Source organism: Rosa chinensis, chromosome 5 (assembly GCF_002994745.2).
Source record: "Rosa chinensis cultivar Old Blush chromosome 5, RchiOBHm-V2, whole genome shotgun sequence".
Lineage (NCBI taxonomy): Eukaryota > Viridiplantae > Streptophyta > Magnoliopsida > Rosales > Rosaceae > Rosa > Rosa chinensis.
The window spans coordinates 42,943,732-42,967,825 of NC_037092.1; the positions used below are offsets into that span (position 1 = coordinate 42,943,732).

Genomic DNA, 24,094 nt, shown 5'->3' on the forward strand with positions numbered 1-24,094 from the left:
ATGGCACAAGCTGGACTCATTGATATGGGGTTCACTGGTTGTCGATACACATGGAGTAACAAATTCACCAAAGAACGACTGGATCGAGGTTTCCAGCCCACATAATGGAGAGCTCGATTTCCTTTTAGCAAGGTAATCACTTTGAACCCTAGCGAGTCTGACCATTGTCCACTCCTTATAGAAGTGAAACCAGAAGGCACTTTCCAAAGACGTTGTGCTAGGTGGTTCCGCTTTGAGGAGATGTGGGTTGGAAATCCGGACTGTGATACCATCATTCAAAGGGAGTGGACGATGCCAACCATAGGCAATGCACTTCGGCAATTGGGCTACAAAATCAGGCAAGCAGACAACAAACTTTTGAAATGGCATCAAACAGAATTTGACAAACAAAAAGTTGAGTTAAGAGTCATCCAGGAGAAACTCTTTGACTTGATGAAGCAGCCATACTCTCCGGATCAATATGAAGAACAAAGGAATCTCCATGTTCGACAAAGCAGTCTTCTTGCAATGCAAGAAAAGTATTGGAGACAACGGTCTAGGGCACTTTTGGCTCAAAGATGGGGACCGAAACTCAGCATATTTTCATAGAAAAGACAGCAACAGAAGGAGTCGAAACACTATCAAGGGGTTAGTTGATGAACGTAATGTCTGGCAAACTGAACCTATTGATATCCATGGATTGCTCATGCAATACTTCACTCAAGTATTCTCTACAGAAGGAATGGAGAGTTTAGCAATTCAGGAAGTCATTGAGGCCACCCCAACAAAGCTCACAACTGATATGAATGAGCAGCTCAATAGACCATACACTGATGATGAGATTAAAAAAGCAGTGTTCCAAATGCATCCATCTAAAAGTCCGGGACCGGATGTCATGACTCCCTTTTTTTTATTAGCAATACTGGAATGTGAAGTCTTGATGTGTGTACTGCTGTTCGCAATCTTCTTACAACTGGAGAGATGTGGGAGGAGTCTAATTATACACACTTATGTCTGATTCCCAAGATAAAGGACCCGAAAGTGGCTTTGCACTTTCGACCAATTGCACTATGTAATGTTATTTGCAGGATCAGTTCTAAAGTGCCAGCAAACAGATTAAAAGCCTGCTTGCCAGACATCATTTCTCCTCTTCAAAGTGCTTATGTTCCTGGAAGACTAATATCAGATAACACTCTTGTGGCAACAGAGGTAGCACACTTTATGTATAAGCTTCGTCATCAGGAAGAGGGTTTCTTCTCTTTGAAGTTGGACATTAGTAAAGCCTATGACAGACTTGAATGGAATTTTCTTCAGGCCGTGCTTACAAAGTTAGGTTTTCTCCCTACATGGATTCAAGTTATTATGAATTTGGTCACCTCGGTGCATTATTCTCTGCTCATACAGGGAGAACCATCGCCCATTATAGTTCCATCCTGGGGAATTAGACAATGAGATCCACTATCACCTTACCTCTTTATACTCTGTGCTGAGGGGCTTTCAGCGCTGATCTCTAAGGCTATAGAGTCCAATTTGATCTATGGGTTCAAAATGTGTCCACAAGCTCCCACACTCCACCATTTGCTATTTGCTGATGACTCCTTCCTTTTTGGAGCAGCAGAGGCAGACGAATGCACACAATTTAGAAGATTGCTTAATGCTTATGAGCGAGCTTCTGGCCAACAGGTAAATTTCCAAAAAAGTAGTGTTTTGTTTAGCAGGAATGTTCCAACAAGCAAGCAACAGGAATTGGCCTCTATTTTAAATGTGAAATGTGTCCAGGAACATGATAGATATCTGGGGCTTCCTCTTCAAGTAGGGAAATCAAAGACTGCCAATTTTGAATACATCAAGGAGAAATTGTCCAAGAAACTCATTAATTGGAAAGCAAAGATACTTAGCATTGCTAGGAAAGAAACCCTTATCAAGGCGGTTGCGCAAACAATGCCTTTATATGCCATGAATTGCTATCTCTTGCCTAAAGGCCTTTGTGATGACATACATCAACTGTGTGCCTCATTCTTCTGGGGGGATACGAATGATAAAAAGCGAATTCATTGGAGAAGCTGGGAGAAACTGTCTGACTAAAAATGAAGGTGGAATGGGATTTAAGAATATCTACGCATACAACTTAGCTATGCTCGCGAAGCAAGGATGGAGGTTAATTTCAAAACCAACATCTCTTATTGCGCAACTGTACAAAGCTAGATACTACCCTAACACTTCATTCTGGGAGGCTGATTTGGGTGAAGCTCCCTCGTTCTCATGGAGGAGTATTTTACAAGGAAGACCTGTACTACGTGCAAGAGTTCAATGGTATATTGGTGACGGTAAATCCGTGAACTTGCGGAAGGACAAATGGATACCAAATTGTCCTCAGTACCTTATTCAGCGACCACCAACTTCTAGGTTTGAATCAGTTTCTAACCTAATTGATGAAGGAACCAAAACTTGGAAACATGATAGGGTACACTCACTTTTTCCAAATGACATTGCTGAGAATATACTATGCATTCCTTTGAGTCAAAGAGCAGTTCATGATCTCATCTATTGGAAGCCAGAGAAGAAGGGATTTTATAGTGTCAAAACAGCGTATTGGATTGCTCGTGACCAGGTACTTAGTCCAACTCTTGCCTCTCCCTCAAATGGTGATTCTTTCAAGCCTCTATGGATGCAAATCTGGAGGGCAAAAGTTCCAGGCAAGGTTCAAATCAATGCATGGAGGGCATGCAATGATTTGTTGCCAACCAAAGCTTCCTTGGTTCGCAAGGGTTATACGGGTGACACAAATTGCATGCTCTGTCCTACAAGGTACGAAGATAGCACACATATCTTCTGTAGATGCCCTACTGCACAAGCAAATCTGCCGGCACCTCCCTTCAACTTGCGACAATCCATTGACCATAACATGGACTTCAAGGTCTGGATGTTGGATAGAGCCTTAACTTTGCAACAAGGAACTTTCGATAGGCTCCTCATGGGACTCTGGGCCATCTGGAAGAATAGAAACAACATGTTTTGGCAGGGAACATCTCAATCTTCTACTGAGATAATGCTTGCTGCACTATCGTGGCATGATGAATTTTGCAAAGCATGGCACCCTAAGTCAGTGACTCCAGCGTCCAAAAGAAACCAAACTTGGGCACCTGATGATGAAGGCCACTGGAAGATTAATGTTGACGGAAGCTTTGTACCACAACAAATTAAAGGTGGTCTAGGAGGTGTACTAAGAGACACTCAAGGCAACTTCATAGCAGCCTTCACAAGTCCAGTTCAGTTTGTTCAACACGCCAAACATGTTGAACTGCTAGCAATCAGAGAGGGGCTCATGTTCCTCTCTAAATATCCGGGTAAAGCTGCTGTGATCGAGACTGATTGCCTTGAAGCCACAATGGACATTCAAAATCCAAGATAGGATCTCTTACCTTATGCAGCTATAATTGAAGATATTCAAGCCATGTTGAATGCCAGGCTAGATACTAGGATATGTTTTGTTCCCAGATCATGCAACAGAGTTGCTCATAGACTAGCTAGTTTAGCTTTTGATGATAATTGTAATGCTATCTGGACTGGCAACCCACCAGCATGTATTCTGGATATTCTAGCCAAAGACACTGATGTCTAGCATTCTTTGCAATAAATTTTTCTCTCATTCAAAAAAAAAAAAAACATACATTTTATTTACTTAATAATTTTTTTAAGGGTGCATCTATTGCCACCCTACAATTTTCTTAGTTCACCCTACAGACATTTGAATTATTGAAAAACTATATTACCCAACTACAAAATGACTAATAAGTACACTAATTTTCTAAAATACAAATCTGTAGGGAAAACGAAATACACAACTAATTAATTACATATAAAGACTACTTAATTTCTCATTGGATAACATCAATCTTCAACTTCTCCACCCAAATTAAAATTTATTACGATTTTTTTTGTCTTTTTGTTGCCTCCTCAGCATTAATTCGTTATTCAGTTCACAAAATTATTAGTGTTAATTTCATCAAAATTTTTGCAATACCCTTTGTGAACACTGAAAATATAAATTTAAAAAACACAAAAAAAAAAATCAATCTCTTCTTCATTGCTCATAGTTGTTAACTTGTTAATCTTTTGACATGGATTGAAATAGACCAACATTGAAACTGAAAGAAAAAAAAAATGGAAGTAAATCAGATTATGATTTCATTAGGAAACTTTAATATATATATATATATATATATATTTTTTTTTTTATTGGTATAAATTAAATGAGAGATTTTCGTTAATTAATTAATTTATTTAGATATGTCATATAAGGATATTTCTGGAAACAGAAATAGGTTAGATAAGTAAATTTAATAATCAAAATTAATATGTTGGGTGTAATGAGCATGTAGGGTGAACAAAGAAAATGGTAGGGTGACAATAGCCGCACCCTTTTTTTAAATAACCCAGAAAAAAAAATTAAGTCCGACGAGACACTGGACCTGAAATGGCTAACTCACTAGCGTCATGTCAGGTCCAGCTCTAAGCGTAAACGAACTATGGGGTCAATTGCAACTGATATAATTACTTTTGAATGCTTGTAGCTTTCAAGTTTTAGACGGTCAACTTAAACTTGCAAATTAAACCTAAACCTTGAACAATGATGAGCCGATTATCGCAAACAAATTAAAGATGGGGAGACATATTACGTAACATTCCATTACACCATCGACCATCAAACATACAAAATAATCCCAGGAATGATGCTGCACCAACTGATAGGTACGTCGAAGAACACATTTTGAAGAGGATGAAAAAATGGCATTCTTCAAGATCAGATCAATCTATAGAATTCAAGTTCATGCACATGAAGTTGAAGCTGAAAACGTTAACACCTGGAATGATATGAGCTGCACCACCGCAAAGGATAATAAATGAAATCACGACAGGGTTAGCAGCAGTAAGAGGCACAACTAACTTAGGCTGGAAAGAATTAATGCGATTTCCATTGTCAGGTTGTGGTCAGACCACTTTAACGGTGGAGGTTGAATGTCCTCGTCTACACATCAAGATCTCATGTGTTTGCTTCATGTTTCGGGATGATAGACCCATATGCGTATGCCATTAATATACACAAAACTGTCATTGTTTATGTATAATCAGCTCGTTAGACTTGCCGGGCTACTAAATTCAATCCTAGATAGCAATACTAAAAGTATTAGCTATGAACTTAGAGATTCCGTAACGAAACTGCAGCGACTTGCTACCTAATACTTGCTTCGACCATTAATTAACGCCATCAAAGTCACCACCTACTATGAAGTGAAGTTCGGTACCGACGTAGTGAAGTCTGCACCTGAAGAACTATGTGTTGCATTTGCATCCTAAACTCTCTCCTTACAGCTCAATCTGCTCATGCTCAATCTAATATTCGCCTCCATATGTGGTGTGTCGTACAATTGGAGGCGTTGAAACAATGAAACTAACGATTCCGTTGGAAACAACTTCGGTAAGTGTAAGTACCTTTGTCGACATTTACACTGGTTTGCCCGGGGATACATTATATATATGAGTGCACCATTTGATTAGCATGAGTGATTCAAGCTTCAATTAGAATGCTCGTCATACAGAAAGTGTATATACGACCAGTTAGAAAACAAAAGCATAAACATATCAACACTACGGCATTTCAAAATGATTATCTATAGGCTAAATCCCGATTTGTTAGCCTTAATAAAACTGAGCTCCATACAGAATTAATACATCAAATCTACCTGAACAAGGATAATATACCAAAAACAATAAAAAAACAACAAAATTTGTACAACCAAAAATCACGAGGAAAAAGCACGACAACCAGGCTTTAATGAATCATGGCAGGCGCTGACGCTCACATTTTATACTAAAAAGAAACTACAACCAACTCAAGATCAGAGTACACACACATGACATGTAGAGAGACAGTTGGGACAATGATCACATGCCCAGAAGAAAAAAAAAAAAAAAAGTACAAAACTGCACGAGCAACAAAATCAAAGTCCTGCAAATCGAGAGACAGCAACTGAAGAACGCTCAAAACTTTAGGTACAATTTTCCCTGCATCTGATGGTTTTACACATAGATAGACTTCATCACCACACAGAAAAATTTAGTACTGTCAACAAGTCATGTACTCTGAAGTACTTCAGAACAACTGCTAAAGTGCATGCACTTGATGAATGCTCCCAGAGTGTTGCACTTACCTCAACTAATCATATACTCCAAATGACTTTGATTTAACTATTACCTTCAGACTTAACCAAAAGGAGAAACACCTACATTCAATTCAGCAGTCACAGTAATAGTTAGAAACTCTATCAATTCTATTATAAAGTTCAACTGATTGACATTAAAGAATGAGTGTAACTGATATAGATTACTGCAACTAATTCTAATATATCCCCCTCAGCGTACTACTTCAAAATGAGTCCTACAATGGTCCAGAATCTTTCATCTCCAAAATAATAACACCATATGAAAGTTATGCATGAGAATGTATAGTGACACGTTTCTCAAGTTACAATAAGACAAAATGTAGAAAAGGAGCATACATATATGATATATTACATACAGTCTTACAGATATTATTCAGCAGAAATGATAGATGAAGATACCCACCACAACTTTTCCTCCACATGAATCGTGAAATTTGGCAGCTGAGCTGGAATCCATCATTAGTTAGTGTTATTTCAGAATCTGCACCAAGCATGCCTAAACAGGACAAAAGAAAAACGAACACACAATCTAGACCCCAAATTTGTCCTTTATTTGCACCAATCTTATCCTAGAATATGTGCAACTGCAGTGCAGAAGATACACTACACTTTTTCTTTTCTCAATTATTTTCTTATGGGAGTTAACAGCTCTTTGATGGAATTTGAAATGATCCCCTCTACTAAGGATGTCCAAGGTACAATACAATATCTCCATCTATATCAATCCAAACACTCAGTTTAGACCAGTACTACTCAGGAATTTTAGGATCTCCTGTGTTCCACTATACCCCCAAAAGTCCAAGCTGAGAAAGTGAAATGCAACAGGTCTATCAACTTGCTTCAGCCCTTGCAGGTTTGTCTCTAAATTGACATTGATGCTTAAAGGTTCCAAATCCAAGCCCACTCACCACAATACCTCATATTACATGGTTTACAGCTGCCAAGATATCCCGAGATCTCAAATGCCATTACAACATCTCAAAGCAAAATTAAAATAGGAAGCAGAGTAATACTCTGAATATTTGTTCTATAGCCAACTAACAGTATTTCCTATGAGAAATGTACCACAACTTGAGAGTAATTGAAATATAATGATAAAAAAAAAATGTGGCGTTCACTCGGGCCCTTTTTTCTGGGTTCTTCATATTATGTTACATACCCTCAATGCATTTCAACTAAATTTAAATAGAAGTATTACTCACACCTTTTTAACACAGTTAATAATAACTTATATAGTTATAGCGCAAAACCATTATAGTTACTGTACCTTGCCATCTAAAATATCTCAAATATGTTTGATAAACATAATGAGTTGTCACTGCATTCTGCTTGTTTATGGATCAAAGAACTGTTATGTTTTATTAGAAAAAACAAGGACTTTATAAGAAAATAACTATTTACAGGAGGTGGTATGCAGTTTAGTACGGAGAGAAAGAATCTACAAAATCTAAGAAACTCTAAGAAGCATATTCAAGAGCAAGACACCCTGAAGACAGAGGAAAATCAGCCTCTCTCCACAACACCAACCAAATTCAAAAATAATAGAAGAGAGGAGTATTCCTTAAGCCAACTCTGGCGGATTGCCATAAATCAGACCAAAACCGCATTCATTCCAAATCTTTTACCACTACCAACTCTGTATAATCTTAAAGAACTCCTGCTATGATCCATCAATGAAAGCCAATAAACTGAAGTGGATAGAACAATGTGCTGTTACATACAAAATAAGAAGAGAATATGAAAGATTATGTCTCAAAACCGGAAATGCTACAAATTCTTTGGTTACCCAAGCGACCGTTTTCATGAAGATAAACTAGAAAATATTTAAAACAAGCACAATGTGGATCCAGAAACTTTTTACTTGATTTCTTGGATAAGCCATCTTCAAGAATCCTTTCTGGGAGAAGGAGCATAATGACACAAAGTTCATGCAAAATCTTCAATATGCTTCAAGATAATGGACATAATGACAAAAGTACTTCAACATTGCAATATTCAAAACCAATTTCTTTTGTTAAAAATAAATAACTGAATAGATATAAATGAATAAAATAAAAAACAATTTCTCATCCATTTGACCTAAATCTTGATATCAGTGCAAATTACTAGTATATAAGATTGAATTGTAATGCAAATTAACAATTGTTATTTCTCACACATTCCGTTTTGGATTTTTCTTTTCCTTTTTCCTTTTTTCTTATTACTAGATACAGCTGTCAAGTAGTCCATCTGACATACAAGGTTAGTAATAAAACAAAGTTGTAGCACCAATCCGAATTCGAACCCAACACCTATAAAACTAACCAGTAACCTCAATCATGAATTGCAGTGGTGAACCCAACAAATATTGGAACTGATTTTTGAATAGGTTCCTTAAAGCAATAGAATGTGATAAGACAGTAATTATGATGATCTTAGCCCCTTTCCCCAGAATTGATAATTTTAAGAACAAAAGGAACTGGAATCACCGATAAGCTTGTGTTGTCTAACTTGGATGAGTTCTAGGACCCAAAAAAGAACAAAAAGACTGGGACAAGTTTAGTACTGAGATGAGTTATAAGTCAAGTAAAGAACAACCAAACAACTTAACTCGATGCAACACTTCATCTACTCCAATATGGAACCAGCCAATATTCAATCTGCAATTAGAAAGATTCTGGTTGAAGTATGAATTTTAATTGGCAGAAGTTTCTGTTAACAAGTACCAACTTAATTCCATAAAGCAAAAAGCTGCCTACATCCAAAAAGTATTTCCTAGGCTACATCACATTAACTTAGAGCAATGAAGTTTTACATAAAAAGCACAATATCCCACTAGGAAATAAATAGCATTTAAAAAATTCTAAATCTTTAGAAAGAAACAAGTAAAGTAGTTCATTGTTGACAAACCACGGTGGTCGGCCAACATCATCAATACTTATTTCTTTAAACAATACATACTACCATTTGATTATCCGCACTGAATGGTGTTGGGAATGAGAAACTTGTGTCAAGCAAAGATTTTCAGTTCATGATTGAAAACAATTAATTTGGCAAACCACAATTACTCTTATTGCATTCATTAATGTTTGATTAACGGACTAACAAACAGAAATACACAATAGCTAACTAATGGAGGGAAAACAAGAACTACGCGAAAACCGAAAAATCCTAACTCAAGATCACTATCTTTTCCCCAATATATACTAAATTTCCCTAATGGCACTGGGGATAATCAAACACTTAAAATATTGACTCTACTCTTCAATGAAACAAACTCTAAATTCTTTTCCCGATAAAAAAAAAAAAGAGGAAAAGTTGAAAAGAGTCGTTCTGAATCAATCAAGAAAACCTGTTCGTCGCCACACCGCATTGCGAACCCGTCGGAGATCTCTTCCCTTCAAGGTCCTCCCCACGCCTTCCAGAACCGAGCACGCCAGCATCGGCGAGTGGGCGGAGCTTCTGGCCACAATCTCGTGCGGCGGCAGCATCTCGCCGTCGTCGTCGTCGTCGTCGTTGTCGTCTTCCTCGTCGACGACGGCTTCCAATTCGTGTTGCTTCCTCATCGCACTGGCCAAAACCGGTATGTTCACCGGCGCCGACTGGTACTTGAGCGACGAGGAGAACGACCGGTGATGATCCTGCAGCGGCGGCGGCTTCGGAATCGTCGGAATCATCTGCGCGTACGACGGCGAGGACGAGGAGGACGACGACGCCGAGGCCTTGTGGTAGAAGTGCGAGTTGCTCCGCGCATTCGGAGAGGAGGATTCTCGTTCGGGGAGAGCGGCGAGGATTCCGAAGCTTTCCGGCTGGGAGAAGCCCTTGTGGTGGCGGCGAGGGGTTGAGGATGCGGAGGAGGGAGGGGTGGAGTGGTTGTTGTTGCTGCTGTTGTGGTGGTGGTGACTGGATTCGGCGGCGAAGTCGTTGGTCCACAAGATATCGTCCTCGGTGAGCTCGTCGCCGACGTCGGGGGAGGAGTTAGCGTTGGTGCTTGGAGGAGCGTGGGGGTACGCGCCAAGGAAGCGTTCGGAGGGAGAGGATTTGTTGGGGCGGTGGAGGCGAGTCGGGTTGGGAATGTCCATGTGACGGGTGCGGGTCGGGTCAGGGGAATTGCGATGTCATGTGAGAGGAGAGAGAGAGAGAGACAGAGCTCCTCTCTGTGGTGGGGGGTTTGAAAGTGAGAGGTGGGGAGTGAGAGAAGGGAGAGAGAACGCTAAAAATGATTAACTTGGTGTAGAAAGAGAGGAGTGACGTGGCCTCGAAAGTTTTGGGATTATTTTTAGGCAAAGTTTTGGATAAGAGAGAGGCGTTTGGGACGGTGAGATAAGCGGGCGACATAATCGTCACCGTCTCACGGGAGAGCGACGTTGGGAATTTTTTTTTTAATGGTTATAAAAAATTTGAAGAGAGGAATGTTATCATACACCCTCCGCATCAGGGCAGACTTACAATCTCAATCTCAAAGGACTGACGCGGGACATGTACCTGTTACCACAGTCTCTAAGTTTGGATTTTCACGGAAGATTTACAGATCGCGCGGCTAATAATGAATCTCATCTTTTATGGATTTACGTAGTAGACAATGTCTTCTTCTTGATTTATTACAATCAGCATCCAATGACATCTTCAAAACAAAAAACAAATAAAATTCACATTACAATATTCAGCAACATGCCAATTAAAGAATGCATGTATATAATATATGAATATTACATACCCAAATTTATATGGCTACAAAATAATCTGGCCACGCTTTGCTCGTTTCAGCCTATCGGCTATTGCACTGGAGCGCTTAGTTGGATTGTCACACCTAATGGAACCAATATCTGTAGCGTCCTAAATCCTGCCATGTCCACCATCTTCGATTTTTTTTCAACACGCCATAAAGGCTAGGTAACTACAAATCAAAAATTGCAACATTAAACCATAACTTTTAGGACATGTATATACTTAAATTCCAACTAAAGCCAGTAGGTTACCTATATAGATGCATATGCAGCTGCCCGATACTCCTTCATGGTAACAAATTATTAATATCGTATTTACTCACAAAAGTTTTGGACACATGTCCAAAAATATTTTCATTGAAGTTGTAAACAATTGTGTTCCCATTTCTCAGTGTTTCTTTAGCCCAACTTGTCACGCCCTGAATTTTGAATTAAAAAAAATTAAATCCGAAACGCGATAACTCAACAAAACGCCCAAATGCATAGAAATTTTTTCATTAAAACTAAGCAACAAAATAAACTGAGTCTACAAATGTCAGTACAGACTCAATCACTAAAGTCAAATATTACATCACCAAGTGTTTACATAAACTCGAAAGCATCAAAGTAAAATGTAAACGCTCACTAAGAGCATACTACAAACAGCAATACGATAACAAAACAGGTTATGAACCCAACACTGCTGCAACTACGCACCATAGTCTCAACCCCAGTTGTTCTGACCTGCAGAAATAACCCCTACACCATGGAATAGTGCACTGGGTTGCAACAACAAACTCGGTAAGCTTTTTAAGGTCGTATGAGTAAACTAAACAAAATTACTCAAACAACACATGCTTAACTATTTCTCAACTCTAAGAATAAATTAAAGCAACTCAAGTCCCTCATGGATAATAAAAGAAAGAAATCACTTGAAACTCTCTTTTAAAAATGTATACTCATGAGTCGCAAGTAACTCATGTGTTACCCCTATGACATACAATGGCAGACGGACTAGAGCTCTAACTGAATAGTAACCAATCACCCGACCAAAGGCTTGGTATCCCGATATATTTGCCTCTGTCACTACTATGACACTAGATCCGTAGACCGGAAACATTTAAAAAGTCTCACATGACTCGAAATGTTACACTCAACTCAATCATCACTGTGACAATAGGTCCTCAGACCGAAAACATTTTAAAAGTCCTACATGACTCAAAATGTTACACTCAACTCAAGGTACTCTTTCAAAACAATATAAATCAACAATTGCATGATATGTTACATCCCCGAAAAGAGTAAATGCTCAAACAATAACCTGAATAAAATTATAATTATTATCCTTCTCACAATGCCACACCATCAAGATATATATTTCACACACACACACACAAAAAACAATTGCATGATATATTACATCCCCGAAAAGAGTAAATGCTCAAACAATAACCTGAATAAAATTACAATTATTATACTTCTCACAATGCTACACCATCAAGATATATATTTCACACACACACACACACAACTACAAGAAAAGTTGTTTTTTACCACGCGCAATTTATGGCTCACACTGATGCACGCCATAAAAGATATGTTTTTATGGCGCACATTTGACGTGTGCCGTAAATGTAATATGTATTTATTTTTTTACAGCGCACATTTAATGCATGCCTTAAAAATAATGTGTATTTAGTTTTTTACGGCGCACATTTGATGCATGCCGTAAATATTGCAACACATTTACGGTGCACTTTTATTGCACGCCGTAAAAGTGATGTGTATTTAGTTTTTTACGGCACACATTTGATGCATGCCGTAAATATTACAACACATTTACATCGCACTTTTATTGCACGCCGTAAAAGTAATGTTTTAGTTTTGTACAGTGCACATTTGATGCACGCCTTAAATGATATATAACATTTTCAATATCTATTTAATTTTTACAGTGCCCGCTCTTTGTTTTTTGGCAAAATCTTGAATTTCCCACCCTAATTTTTACACTACCCACTCCGCCTCCATTCTGTCAAGCCCCAAATCTTTCTCAAACCCTAAACTCCCCAAACCTATCCAAAAGTCGGACACTTTCTCCAAACCCACCTCCACCTCTGTCCCCAGCTCCCCCCCAAAGCACCAAGTCCGGAATGACCCCTGTTGGATCTTGTCGCCGTGTCACATCTCCCCAATCGATTCCAGCCCGATCCAACAACTGGGTCCCGCCCCATCTTCTCCTCCGCCTCCCACAGTCGTCGTCATTCATTCCGGCGTTGCCCAGATTAGATCCGAGAGCTTCCGGGCCCCAGCCCAAGTGAGACCCAAGAGTATGTCGAGCTCCGAGAGCAATGTGTTCGATGTGAGGTTGAATTTGAGAGGGAAAAAGGGTGGGGGTTTTAGAGAAGTCATTGAGCTCATGTTTGAGGATGATGACATCACCAAGCGCCTCTTCAGGATTGGAATGTATAGAGTTGTTGATGTGCTTAAGGTCAGTGCTCATTTCCCCTTTTTTTAGTTTTAATTTGATAGTTTCTATGTTTGGTTTTGGGTTTTTTTCTTTTTTTCTTTTTCGGATTCATTGTTCTCTCAGTTTCAGAAGTATGCAGTTTGCTGTAGTATGACTTTTTAAGTTTTTATTTTTCCAACTTTTTGATGGAATTAAGGTAAATGTAAGGAAGTTGGGAATGAAAGGAAAATGTGAAAATTGGATGATACGAACTCCCCTGTAATGAATTGAAATACCTGTATGCTAACATGTAGTGCATCATGTATTCTACTTTGCATGTCTTGATTGAGAATACCTATATGCTTTATCCTTTCATGTGCCTCTCATCATAAAGATAGTTCAGATCCATCTCGAAAAGGAAATCATCATCGAGTTCATTGAGAACAGCGACTATAAGTGAGTTTAGCTACCTAATTAATTGATTAGCTATTTTCATTTGTGTTTGTAATTGCTTAAATGGTTGCCAATTAGTTGGGTAGAAATATAGCTAAGGAAAAGGATACGAAATTTGGCTTTATGTGGTCTTTGCTGAATCCTTGGTTGACATATGTGACAGGACCCGCCCCGGATTTCACCCTGAAATCCAAAGAGGCCCTGCGGGGCCCACATTAGAAAAAATTCTACCAAAAATTTGACAGAACTTCCCCTAAAAATGGACAACCCAAAACCTGTAGAAAAACATTTACACTTCTAAATCATCCATCCTTATTCTCCTGGACCCACCATGCTCCCTATATCACAACATCTCCCATTTCACAAACAATTCTGAACTTAAAAATATTAATCTCAAGAGTTATCAGAGCAATCTATTTCTTAGGCGTACAAGAAGGTAGAATACAAGATAAACGACCAATACTTTTATAATGCGGAAGCTATGACAGCTATGCCTCAACCCCAAGTACGCTTGACCTCAAGCTAAACTGGCCTGCAAACTGGGCATTTAAAACCGAAGGGCCCAGTGGAAAACATTTAAAAAAAACCGTTAGAGTGAGTGGACGAAAAATAAGTACTTTCGAATGTATAAGTAAAACTTAATGTTTTCCCAAGTTATTCTCTAAAATCTCGCATGCAGTAACAATCTTGGAAATACTTTTAATCATCATCTTTAAAATCTCATCCTCAATCCTTTTTAAAACATCATTTTCAAGAGGCTTGCTTGATGACTAGAAAGGACTGCTGTCTAGTCATCTCATGCCATCTGGGAGGGACTGCCAACCGGAATAGGAGGCAGTGGATAGAAGGGACTGCTAACTAACCACAGGTAGTAGACGGGACTGCCGACTAACTACCTCATGTCATCTGGAAGGGACTGCCAACCAAGTGATGCATCGGAAGGGACTGCCAACGGGGCTGTAGTCTGGAGGGGACTGCCAACTAGACTATTACCTAGAAGGGACTGCCAACTAGGTAATGCATGCATGCGCTGACTGATAGCCTCAATAAACTGAAAACAACCTCTTTCAATTACTTGCCTTCGGAAAGAAACTCGATATTACTTCAATAAATCATTAACAATTCACAGAAAGCATAACTCAGGATTATCTCGCTATCTCGCTAACTCAAATCTCAATAAATCCTCGAAAGCATAAAAAACAAAAACTCTGTAAATCAATCAATGTTTTCGGAAAGAAATCTCAATCTAACTCAAGGCTAATAAGTGCGGAGCTCAAAACTCAATAAATCTCGATAATTTAATTATGCTCAAATATTTGCTAAATCCTTCGTACTCATATATCTTCATAAAAACTGATATTCGAAATCAATAATTCTCAAATATTTTCTGAATCAGTCACTTCCCGAAAATCATTTCCCAACTCAAAAACTCACAAATAATTAGCTTGAAAATCTATTGAAAGCCCTCGAGAAGGAAATCCACTAAAAATCCCATAACTCATAGAGCGTAATAAATCTCAAGAAATCAAGCTCATAAAATCATAATACTCAATAATTCAAATAATAAATTAAACCTCAATCGGAAAAAAATAATATACTGCATGCACATTTAATTTAAAATAAATGTCCACTCACAGTACTATTTAGGCGATCACGTATACGAATTCCTTCATCGAGCAATAGCTCGGTATATCGCCCTGTACACAATTATAATTCCTGAATAACGATTCGGCAATTAAATACGATTCTAATATCTTATTCTCCTAAATCAAACTTCCAATTTCTTTTCCAATTTAATCCAAACTTCACCATTAACGCCAAAACTTTATCATTTGCACCAATTCTTTAATTGAAGGTTTCTAGGGAAAAACTGAGAGAAATCCGATAGTGGAATTCTCATAAATCAATAACCAAACTATTAAACTTCGGAAATTCCGATTAATATCCAAACCTCCTCCAATTTCCACCAAACATCTATCCATAAATACATAACAATATAAACTACTCAATAGACCAAAACAACTCACCAGGAACGGCTGGACGCGCCCTCACACGCCGCCACAGACCACTGCATGTGGACCCCACGGGCTGCCCGTCAACCACCATATCTGGCTACCAAATTTTACCAGCATCAACAACTCAACATTCCAAGCGTCTTTCATAACTGTGGCCAAGTCAGAAAATACTTCTAAGTGGCCGAACAATTAAGCAAACCGAAGTAGAGTAAAATTTTCTAATTATGCTTTCTTCCTCCACGCTACAAATCGCTTCAAGGTATTTGGGGAGCTTCAAGTACGCCTCAAGGCGCTTCTAAAAAGCCTAGCTTTGTCGCCGGAGGTGGCCGGAATTCAAGTCAACGGTCACTTGCTACAGTAAACTTCAAGGACCCGATACGTCGTTTTCCGGCCAAGCCGCTGTGAGCCACCACCGTAGGGGCCAAGAGGAGGTCAAGACGAGTCCGTAGCCACCGGTTTCACGCTTTTTGGTGGTCGGAAAGAGAAAGCAACCGGAGTTGCAGAGAAGAGAGAGAAAATGCGCAGAGGAGAAAGAGAGAGCGTGCGGGAGGAGAGAGAAGGAGAAAAGAAAGTTACCCGGCCCAACAGTAAAAATTTCAAATATATACTACTTACTGTGAACAGTAATTTTCGCATTTTCACGTATAACTTTTGCATACGAACTCCAATTTTTACGTACCATATATGCACGCGCTCGGTTTAACGTCCTCTACAACTTTCATGAAGAATATTTTCTCAAATTTTGATCCGAACCAAAATTCAACTTTTAGGGCCGCCTAAAATGTCGAAACGGAGCCAAAAAGTAAATGTAAAGTCGTTTACCCATTGAAAGACTCGTAAACTGGTAAATTTAGATTCGCGATGTTACAATATGCATGCTGCAATGCAATATTGTTCATATAACAAACTTCCTTCATATTCAGTTATAGCCTTATAAGAATAGATAAAGTTCAATTCTTCAATTTGAAGTTTAGGTTCGTAATCTGAAATGTTGGGATTAGAAGTTTAAGATAGCTAGATATATTGATTTTTCAAGCTCTTTGGGATCAAATTGTTTTTAGATAACATTTTGTTGAATTTAAGAGCAGAATGTTAGCTCTTTTGTTCAATGGACTGAGGAGTTAGATCTTATGAATATACTTCATATCACTAGAACAATGGCACATGAACTTTGGTTGTATTTGGATCCTTAGGCAAGCTTAGGCAATGATACTAGAACAATGGTACTTAGGAAATCTTCCTTCAGATCCTTAGGCAAGCTCAGGCTATGATACAAGAACAATGGTAGATAACCTGCTCATAATGGTCTGATCAATTTTAGTTCCAGTTTATGAATTTTTTTTAGTTCATACTCTCGCTGTAGTAACATTTTCATATGCCTAATGCATAGGATCTATCTACTATCATTATATTGATCAGGACAAAGCTGCAATTTGGTTACTGTAAAGAATAAAACAATGGTTCTCCAGCTTCACATGGACAAAGCTAAGGTAAATCTCAATTCTTATGATGCAAGGGTTCTGCTTGTTGACTTTGAATTTGGTACTGGAAATTCATAATGGAGTTGATAATGTTGGATTCATACAGGATTTGTTGAACCAAATTGTGGAACTGCAATTATGATAATCAAAGATTGGGAGTGAGTTGTAATTGAAAACCATGGCAGGACTTTAGATTCAGCTGTGGCTAGAAGTTTCACAGAAACTCTAATCTGCAGGATGGTGTTTGGGAGTGATTGAAATACTTATAAACAATGTCTCTACACAAGGTCAGTATAAGTATGGAGACTTCTTCCTCTTTCTATAGCTTTATACTTTGTGAAACTATGGCTTCTCCTTGAACATTTCTAATGAGGTTGTGGATCTTATTTACCTCTCTTTGCTTCTACTTTATTTTCTAGCTGTTGGCTTGAGCACAACCAGTTTGGCTTATATATCATGTGCAATTAAACAAATACTATCTGAATTCTAATTCATAGCAGCTTCTGTGCAGGTTGATTGGTTGAAGGTTGTGTTTTGTGGGTGCTAGAAGAGAAAAGAAAAGATATACAAGTTACTTGCTTACTAGAATTTAGGGATAGAGGTTTAATTTGATGTAATAAGTTCTACTAATATATATAAATCTAATTGTTATTTTGTTAATGAAATTAATTATATATAATGATAATTTAATGAAGTGTTTCTGTTACATTTAGTTTGTCATATGGATGAGTGGTGATATTAATATGAAACTGATATAAATCTTAAATTTATTAATTTTTTGTTTGTTTAAAAAAACCTCAATTATGGCGTGCAAGGAACGCCTTAAATGGGAACTCAATCACTCTTTTATGGCGCGCGTTGTACGCCTTAGTAGAAAGTCTTTTACGGTGTGCAATGTGTGCTGTAAATGACCGAAACAACAGTTGTGATATCACTTTGATGGCGTGCTTGGATGCACAATTACGGCCCTCTTGCGCACGCCTTTAAAGAGGGTTGTCTTTTATGGCTCAGGCATTTACAGCCTGCTTTTGTGCTCCGTAAATACCCTTTTACAGCACACATTGTGGGTCGTAAATACCCTTTTACGGCACACATTGTGGGCCGTAAAAGAGTATTTTTGGTGTAGTGCACACACATCCACTCAGGAATGCCACTAATACTAACTATAGTTCATAATCGCAAAACTCGAGAAAATCGTTTTTATAATAAAATCTCATTTTAACTTACCTATGAACCATAGACAATCAAGTTCATATAATTTAAAACAAATATTCATTTCCATAAAACGATTTCACAATTTATCAAATAATTCAGAATAATAAAGTAACTCCGTTCATAAATGAACCTCGTGAGATTTACTCACATCTAAATCTCGCTGCGTCTTCTCTTACGGCCGAGATAAAGTACAGAACACACTCCATCAATCACCTAAGTAAAATAAGTTCTCAACTTAGCACACGATTTAAAACGAAAGCGGTTACGGTTCGAACCGAGCATTTGAACCAAAAACTGAAGATTTCTTCAATTGAGCCAAAACTTCCTCCGAGACCTCCAAAGTCTCCAGAACACTTCTAGGATCAATTTATTAAAATTATATGACGATCCAACGGTCAAATCCTGAAGAATCGTAAATCGAGAAAACCGAAACTACGTAAACCTAGCATGCTTCAAATGATTGCAACATGACCCATAATATATCAACATGATCGTATCGACGAGTAGAAAACAACTATGAAAACAGAACCCGAAAACTGGTCGGACGCCCCGCCATGCGCTGCCGACAATGGCTGAGCGTGGGCTCCACGTGCCGTCGGTAACCCCCAAATTGGGTCATGAAACTTATGTCAAAATGTTCATCTCAACAAGCACAACAACATTCATAACTAGCACAAAGTCAGAATCTAAGCAATTTGGCCGAAAATTACCTCAAAAATTCAAGAAATCGAAAAATCCCAAAATTCTGATTTTGTTTGATTCTTCCTCCTCGTTGCAAATTGGTTTAAGCCACTTGGATGGATTGATGTACGGCTCTTGGGCTTTCAAACGCGATCGGCGGTGTGGCCAAAGGTGGCCGGAGGAAGGAGAAATCACGGCCGACAAAAAACATGCCGCCACCCTTGCTGCGTCGTCCAGGTGGCAAATTGTCGTGCATCACCACCACAGACTTAAAGAGAAGGAAGAGGCGGTTCGAATGGACCAAGTGGCGGCAGGATTAGTGGTCGGACGACCAAGATATGGCCAGAAGAAGAAAAATTGGGTCGGTCGGTGATGAGAGAGAAAATCGGGTCGGGGTTTCCAAAAATGGAAACTAGAGTTTTTCTGATATTTTTTTCCAAATTTTTCTATTTATCTAAAATTGGAAACTTTTTTCGTTGGCCATAACTTCTTCATACAAACTCCGATTTTCACGTTTTGCATGTCCACGAATTTGTATCAACGCACTCTACAATTTCCGTGAAGGAAGTTTTCACAAAATCGTAACGTATAAAAGGTCAACCCTTGAATCAAAGAGTTCCGAGCGAATCATTGTCCAAAATAATTTCTAATTCTCGATTAACATAAGAACAAGGCACCGAAACAATAATTTCTACCAACTTGGACTTTTATAAATTTCACAAAAAGTACAAGAAATTTTATTAATTTCACCAAAAGTGCATGAAATTAACAACTGTATACCGCTTTTAAGGGATGGAGGAATAGTTTGTGGCAATGATCTCATGTCGAGATCTACCTGATCATCATCATCATCTTCTTCTGCGCTTTTCTCTTCTTCATTTCTTTACTCTTTACTGCCATTTTTTTATGGTAACTAAAAGTGTTACAAATCACTAGGGACAAGTCCTTTGCAAGAATTAACTTCGAGTACATTTAAATCAAGTTAAAAGTAGTATTTGCCACCTTAAACTTTGGTAACTGGTGGAAAAATTATAAGGTTTTGGAGGCCATGCCACATAAGCCCCGGTTGCATCACAAACAATCACTATTTCATCTTTGATTGGAAATTGAAGCTTAGCTTCGTCCACTAGAGAAAGTACAATTGGCATACGCCTATTTCACTCACCCAATGGAATATTATGGATAAACTGGTTGTTGTTGTCATCATTGACTTCTATAGTTATTGTCATAGCTAGCTACAACATTGTCAATTGAACCTGAAGCCAATCGGCACTCTTTCCTAATTGTCTGTGCCTAAAAATGATAAAGTATTACATAATGAGACACTATATAAATAGTTGAATGTATAACATAGCAACATAAGACATCATCGAACTTAACAATATAATAACAATATAATCATTTAATGCAGAACATATTTACAATTACCTGAACTTCACACTTTTGGATATCAAGCTCAACAATAATGGGACCATTTTGCTCAGCCTTTGTAGTAGCATTCAAGTTCACCCACTAATGGATTCACATATTTCACAAGCTCCTTATGAAGTTCTAAATCCAAAGACCTTTTGACTATGGTTGGAATCAGCTTTTCAGTTGCCTTGGCAGCTTTTTCATGCATATTTGAATAACTTCTTTCTCCATAACCCACTTGCCTGTCAATGGTGGAAAATTTGGGGGACTCAATTTCCACATCTTTCCTATTTAGCTTCGCTTCTAACCCCTTAAACATCTCCTCCCAAATTGCTCATTCTTTTGCCAGTATCTTCTCCCTCTCTTGTTCTATTATCTTCTGAGCACTCAACCTAATAGTATATTCAACACTTTGCTTTTGGCGTTTTGGGAGGTTAAAGTATACAGTTTTCCTCTCATTTCTTCCTACTCCTCTTACTACTCCAGTAATTTCAGAACTTCCTAATGCTAAGGTCAACACATCATCTGCACCAGAAGTGCTCAACTCTCCCTCAGCCTCCATTTTCTTCAGAACAGCAGTAAAAAATATAAGTGGTTGTGGGTGAGGTATAAGCAGGTAGTGTTGTTATAACATTACATTCAAAATGCCTTTTCAAAAACCAAATAGAAACAATTAACTTACAATTTTTTCCCCTTCTCCTCTACTGAATGATCTTTAAACCCACCATTCTTATCCTGACGTGCTTTAATCCACATTGTTGCACGATCAAATTCAGATTCAGCCATAGTTGCAAACTACATAATTAAATTGATTACACTTCTAGAATAAGTGAATCAAATGACATGTATCAATGGGTTTTTCTGTTGTCTGAGTTTATCAGACGACATATTTGTTAAACCTATCATGCATGTCTATTCCCCTCAGCCAACACATAGCTATAAACTGAAATTTGCAAAATTTGGGACAACAGCAGCAATGACATATGTTGTCTGAAAAACAAAAAAATAAAAAGAATAATAATAATAATAATAATAATTTTCAATTAACTTATATGGTTGAAATTCCTCAAAACCCTAGATCTAAAATATACCCTCCCTTAGCTAAAAAATCAAAATCTTTCCCCCCTCATTTTGCAACCTCATTCCCTCTCACCCTCGCATGCTCTCACTCTCAGTGAATAGCTCTAGCTAGAGTATCTACCCTTTCAAGCTCACCCTCGCTCCCAATAGCATTAAAGTTTTCTTGAAGTTGTCGGTAAGTTCAAGAGCGATTTCGGCAAAGTATAGCTATCTCCAAGTTTCGTTAGTATCTCCGGCCACCACAGGTTCTCTTTCTATCGGTCACGACTCTTCACTCTTCATCTCATATATAGAGGATCAGAGGCGGATGTCCGCACTGTCCTAAAAGTGCGGGCATCGATGCTTCTGCTCCGTTCAGGCAGTGACGACGGGGCGGGACTTGCCGAACGGAGGCCAGAGGTCAATCTTGACCTTGTTCTTACTGGTGGACTCTCCGGCTACCAGTTTGCAGTTGCTGCCCAGAATCTTGAATGTTCAGGTGAGGTCGCTGCCCAGAACCTTTGACCTTGATGGCTGCCTAGAAGCGGTCTGGGATGCCTCTGGCCTCCAACCGACAAGATTTGCGTCGCCGTCAGTGCCTGATTGCTGCAGAAGCATCTACGTCCGCACTTTTGGGCAGTGTGGACATCCACCCTAGAACGGACACACACACACACACACACAATCTTTCTCAGGTAAGGATATCCTTACCTTCGCCTTAGGAATGGATTTTCAGTTTATGACCACTTTTTGATCACATATTCACATCTTAACCGTTCAGTTTTTAGGTCCTAATGTATTTTAGCCAAATTGATGATGGTTAGGTATCAAACTCGATTAAACCAATGAATAAACTGAATTTGTCGAACCAGAACCGTTCATGTTCATTATTGTAAATTGCAGTTTTGAATGCCTTAACGATCATCAATTTAGCTAAAATTTTGAAGAGATGATCTATACATTAGGACCTAAAAACTAAACGGTTAAGATATGAATATGTGATCGAAAAGTGGCCAAAAACTTGAAATCCATTCCTAAGCTAAGATAAAGACATCCTTAGCTAAGAAGGACTGTACGTGTGTGTGTGTGTGTGTGTCTCTCCCTCCTTGTAAGTTCTTCTTCTCTTTTAGATTCAGAGAACTTCTTAGTTTTTAATTTCATTGGGTCCTGATCGGGTTCTCTAAGGATCTATTGATTGGCTTTTACGATATTGTTGTTTCTGATTGATTAAAATAACTCATTCTTAGGTAAAATGCAATTTGAGTTTGTTGTATTAGGTTTGCTGGAGGTGTTGTTATAGCTTGAAAGTTGAGATTTTATTGTACTTTTGTGTCTTCTGGTAAACAAAGTGATGAAGATTTGATAGGAAATCATTTGGATGTGTAATTATACTATTTGTTTTTGCTTGAGGCAACTATAGAAGTATCAAATTGAAGTATGTGGTATATGAAACTTTGAATTATGGTATGCAGTCTCTATCAGGATTATCAGTTTAGTTAGTATCTCTGTACGTTTTAGTTTTGCTAACCTAAACAACATTGCAGAAGTGTGTCAGATTTTTTTGAGTTATGGTATAGTGCATGTGATAGAGTCTGAAATTAAATTGAAACTTTTATTGGAATTTCATTGGTTACATTAGGGATGAGTTTCTCCTTCTCCAAGATGAAGTGATAAGACATTTTATGTGATTGCTCAAATGGTTTCTTTCTTGCACAGTAGTATCAAAATCATAATTCTTAATTAAACTTAATTTTCTGCAATGGTCCAGCAAGCTACCAATACGCAGATAAGATAAACATGAGATTGCAAGTTCAGTATTTGCAGAAGCACCATTGAAACTAGGATAAAGCTCTTTTTAAGTGTTGGTTCACCCAAATTCTCCCAAGAAAAAAAGTGTTGGTTTGCCAGAGATTTTGGCCCTTGCTTTTTCAACCCCAGCCTAATTATTCAGTTCTTTGCAATATCTCCTTTCATCCATAGGAACTCGGTCCTTGTACATATCTCAAGTCTTCTTGAATTTTGGATCATATCTATTAGCCTAAACAATTCTAAATGAACGTCTACTAGTGGAGGTCTTGGTTGACAAGTGTGGTTAGAATTGCTGCTATGTCATTATTTGTACATGTCTCAATTTTTTATCTTTTTTTTTTTGTCGTTATAATGTTACGTCCCAGACTTCAATTTACCGGTTTACTAGTCATTTGGGGTCTTAAAAGTTGACTTTTTGTTTTGTTTGTTATTTGAGAAAATTTTCTTCAAGAAAGTTGTAGAGGACGTCAAACCGAGTTCGTAGACACGTGGCATGCTCAAATTGGAGTTCGTATGGGGATGTTATAATCAAAAATATAAAATTTATTGTTCATTGTAATTTTTCTATAAAAGGAGGAGTTACTGTGGTAAGTTTTTATTTTCGGAAACTTACCCGATCAGTCTCTCTCTCTCT

General features: G+C 38.2%; 1 protein-coding gene across 1 annotated transcript; it reads right to left on the reverse strand.

Moving 5' to 3' along the window:
• Positions 1–5,816: 5,816 nt before the first annotated feature.
• Positions 5,817–10,430, reverse strand: LOC112166719. The gene is made up of 2 exons (XM_040506733.1): positions 6,607–10,430; positions 5,817–6,263 (listed from the first exon to the last, which is right to left on the reverse strand). Exon 1 carries the CDS (start codon positions 10,262–10,264, stop codon positions 9,521–9,523), a length of 744 nt encoding a protein of 247 aa, XP_040362667.1. The 5' UTR covers positions 10,265–10,430; the 3' UTR covers positions 5,817–6,263; positions 6,607–9,520.
• Positions 10,431–24,094: the final 13,664 nt, after the last annotated feature.

Excerpts from the sequence above, each read along its gene's own strand:
- LOC112166719 (XM_040506733.1), bottom strand. The coding sequence starts at position 10,264 with ATGGACATTCCCAACCCGACTCGCCTCCACCGCCCCAACAAATCCTCT.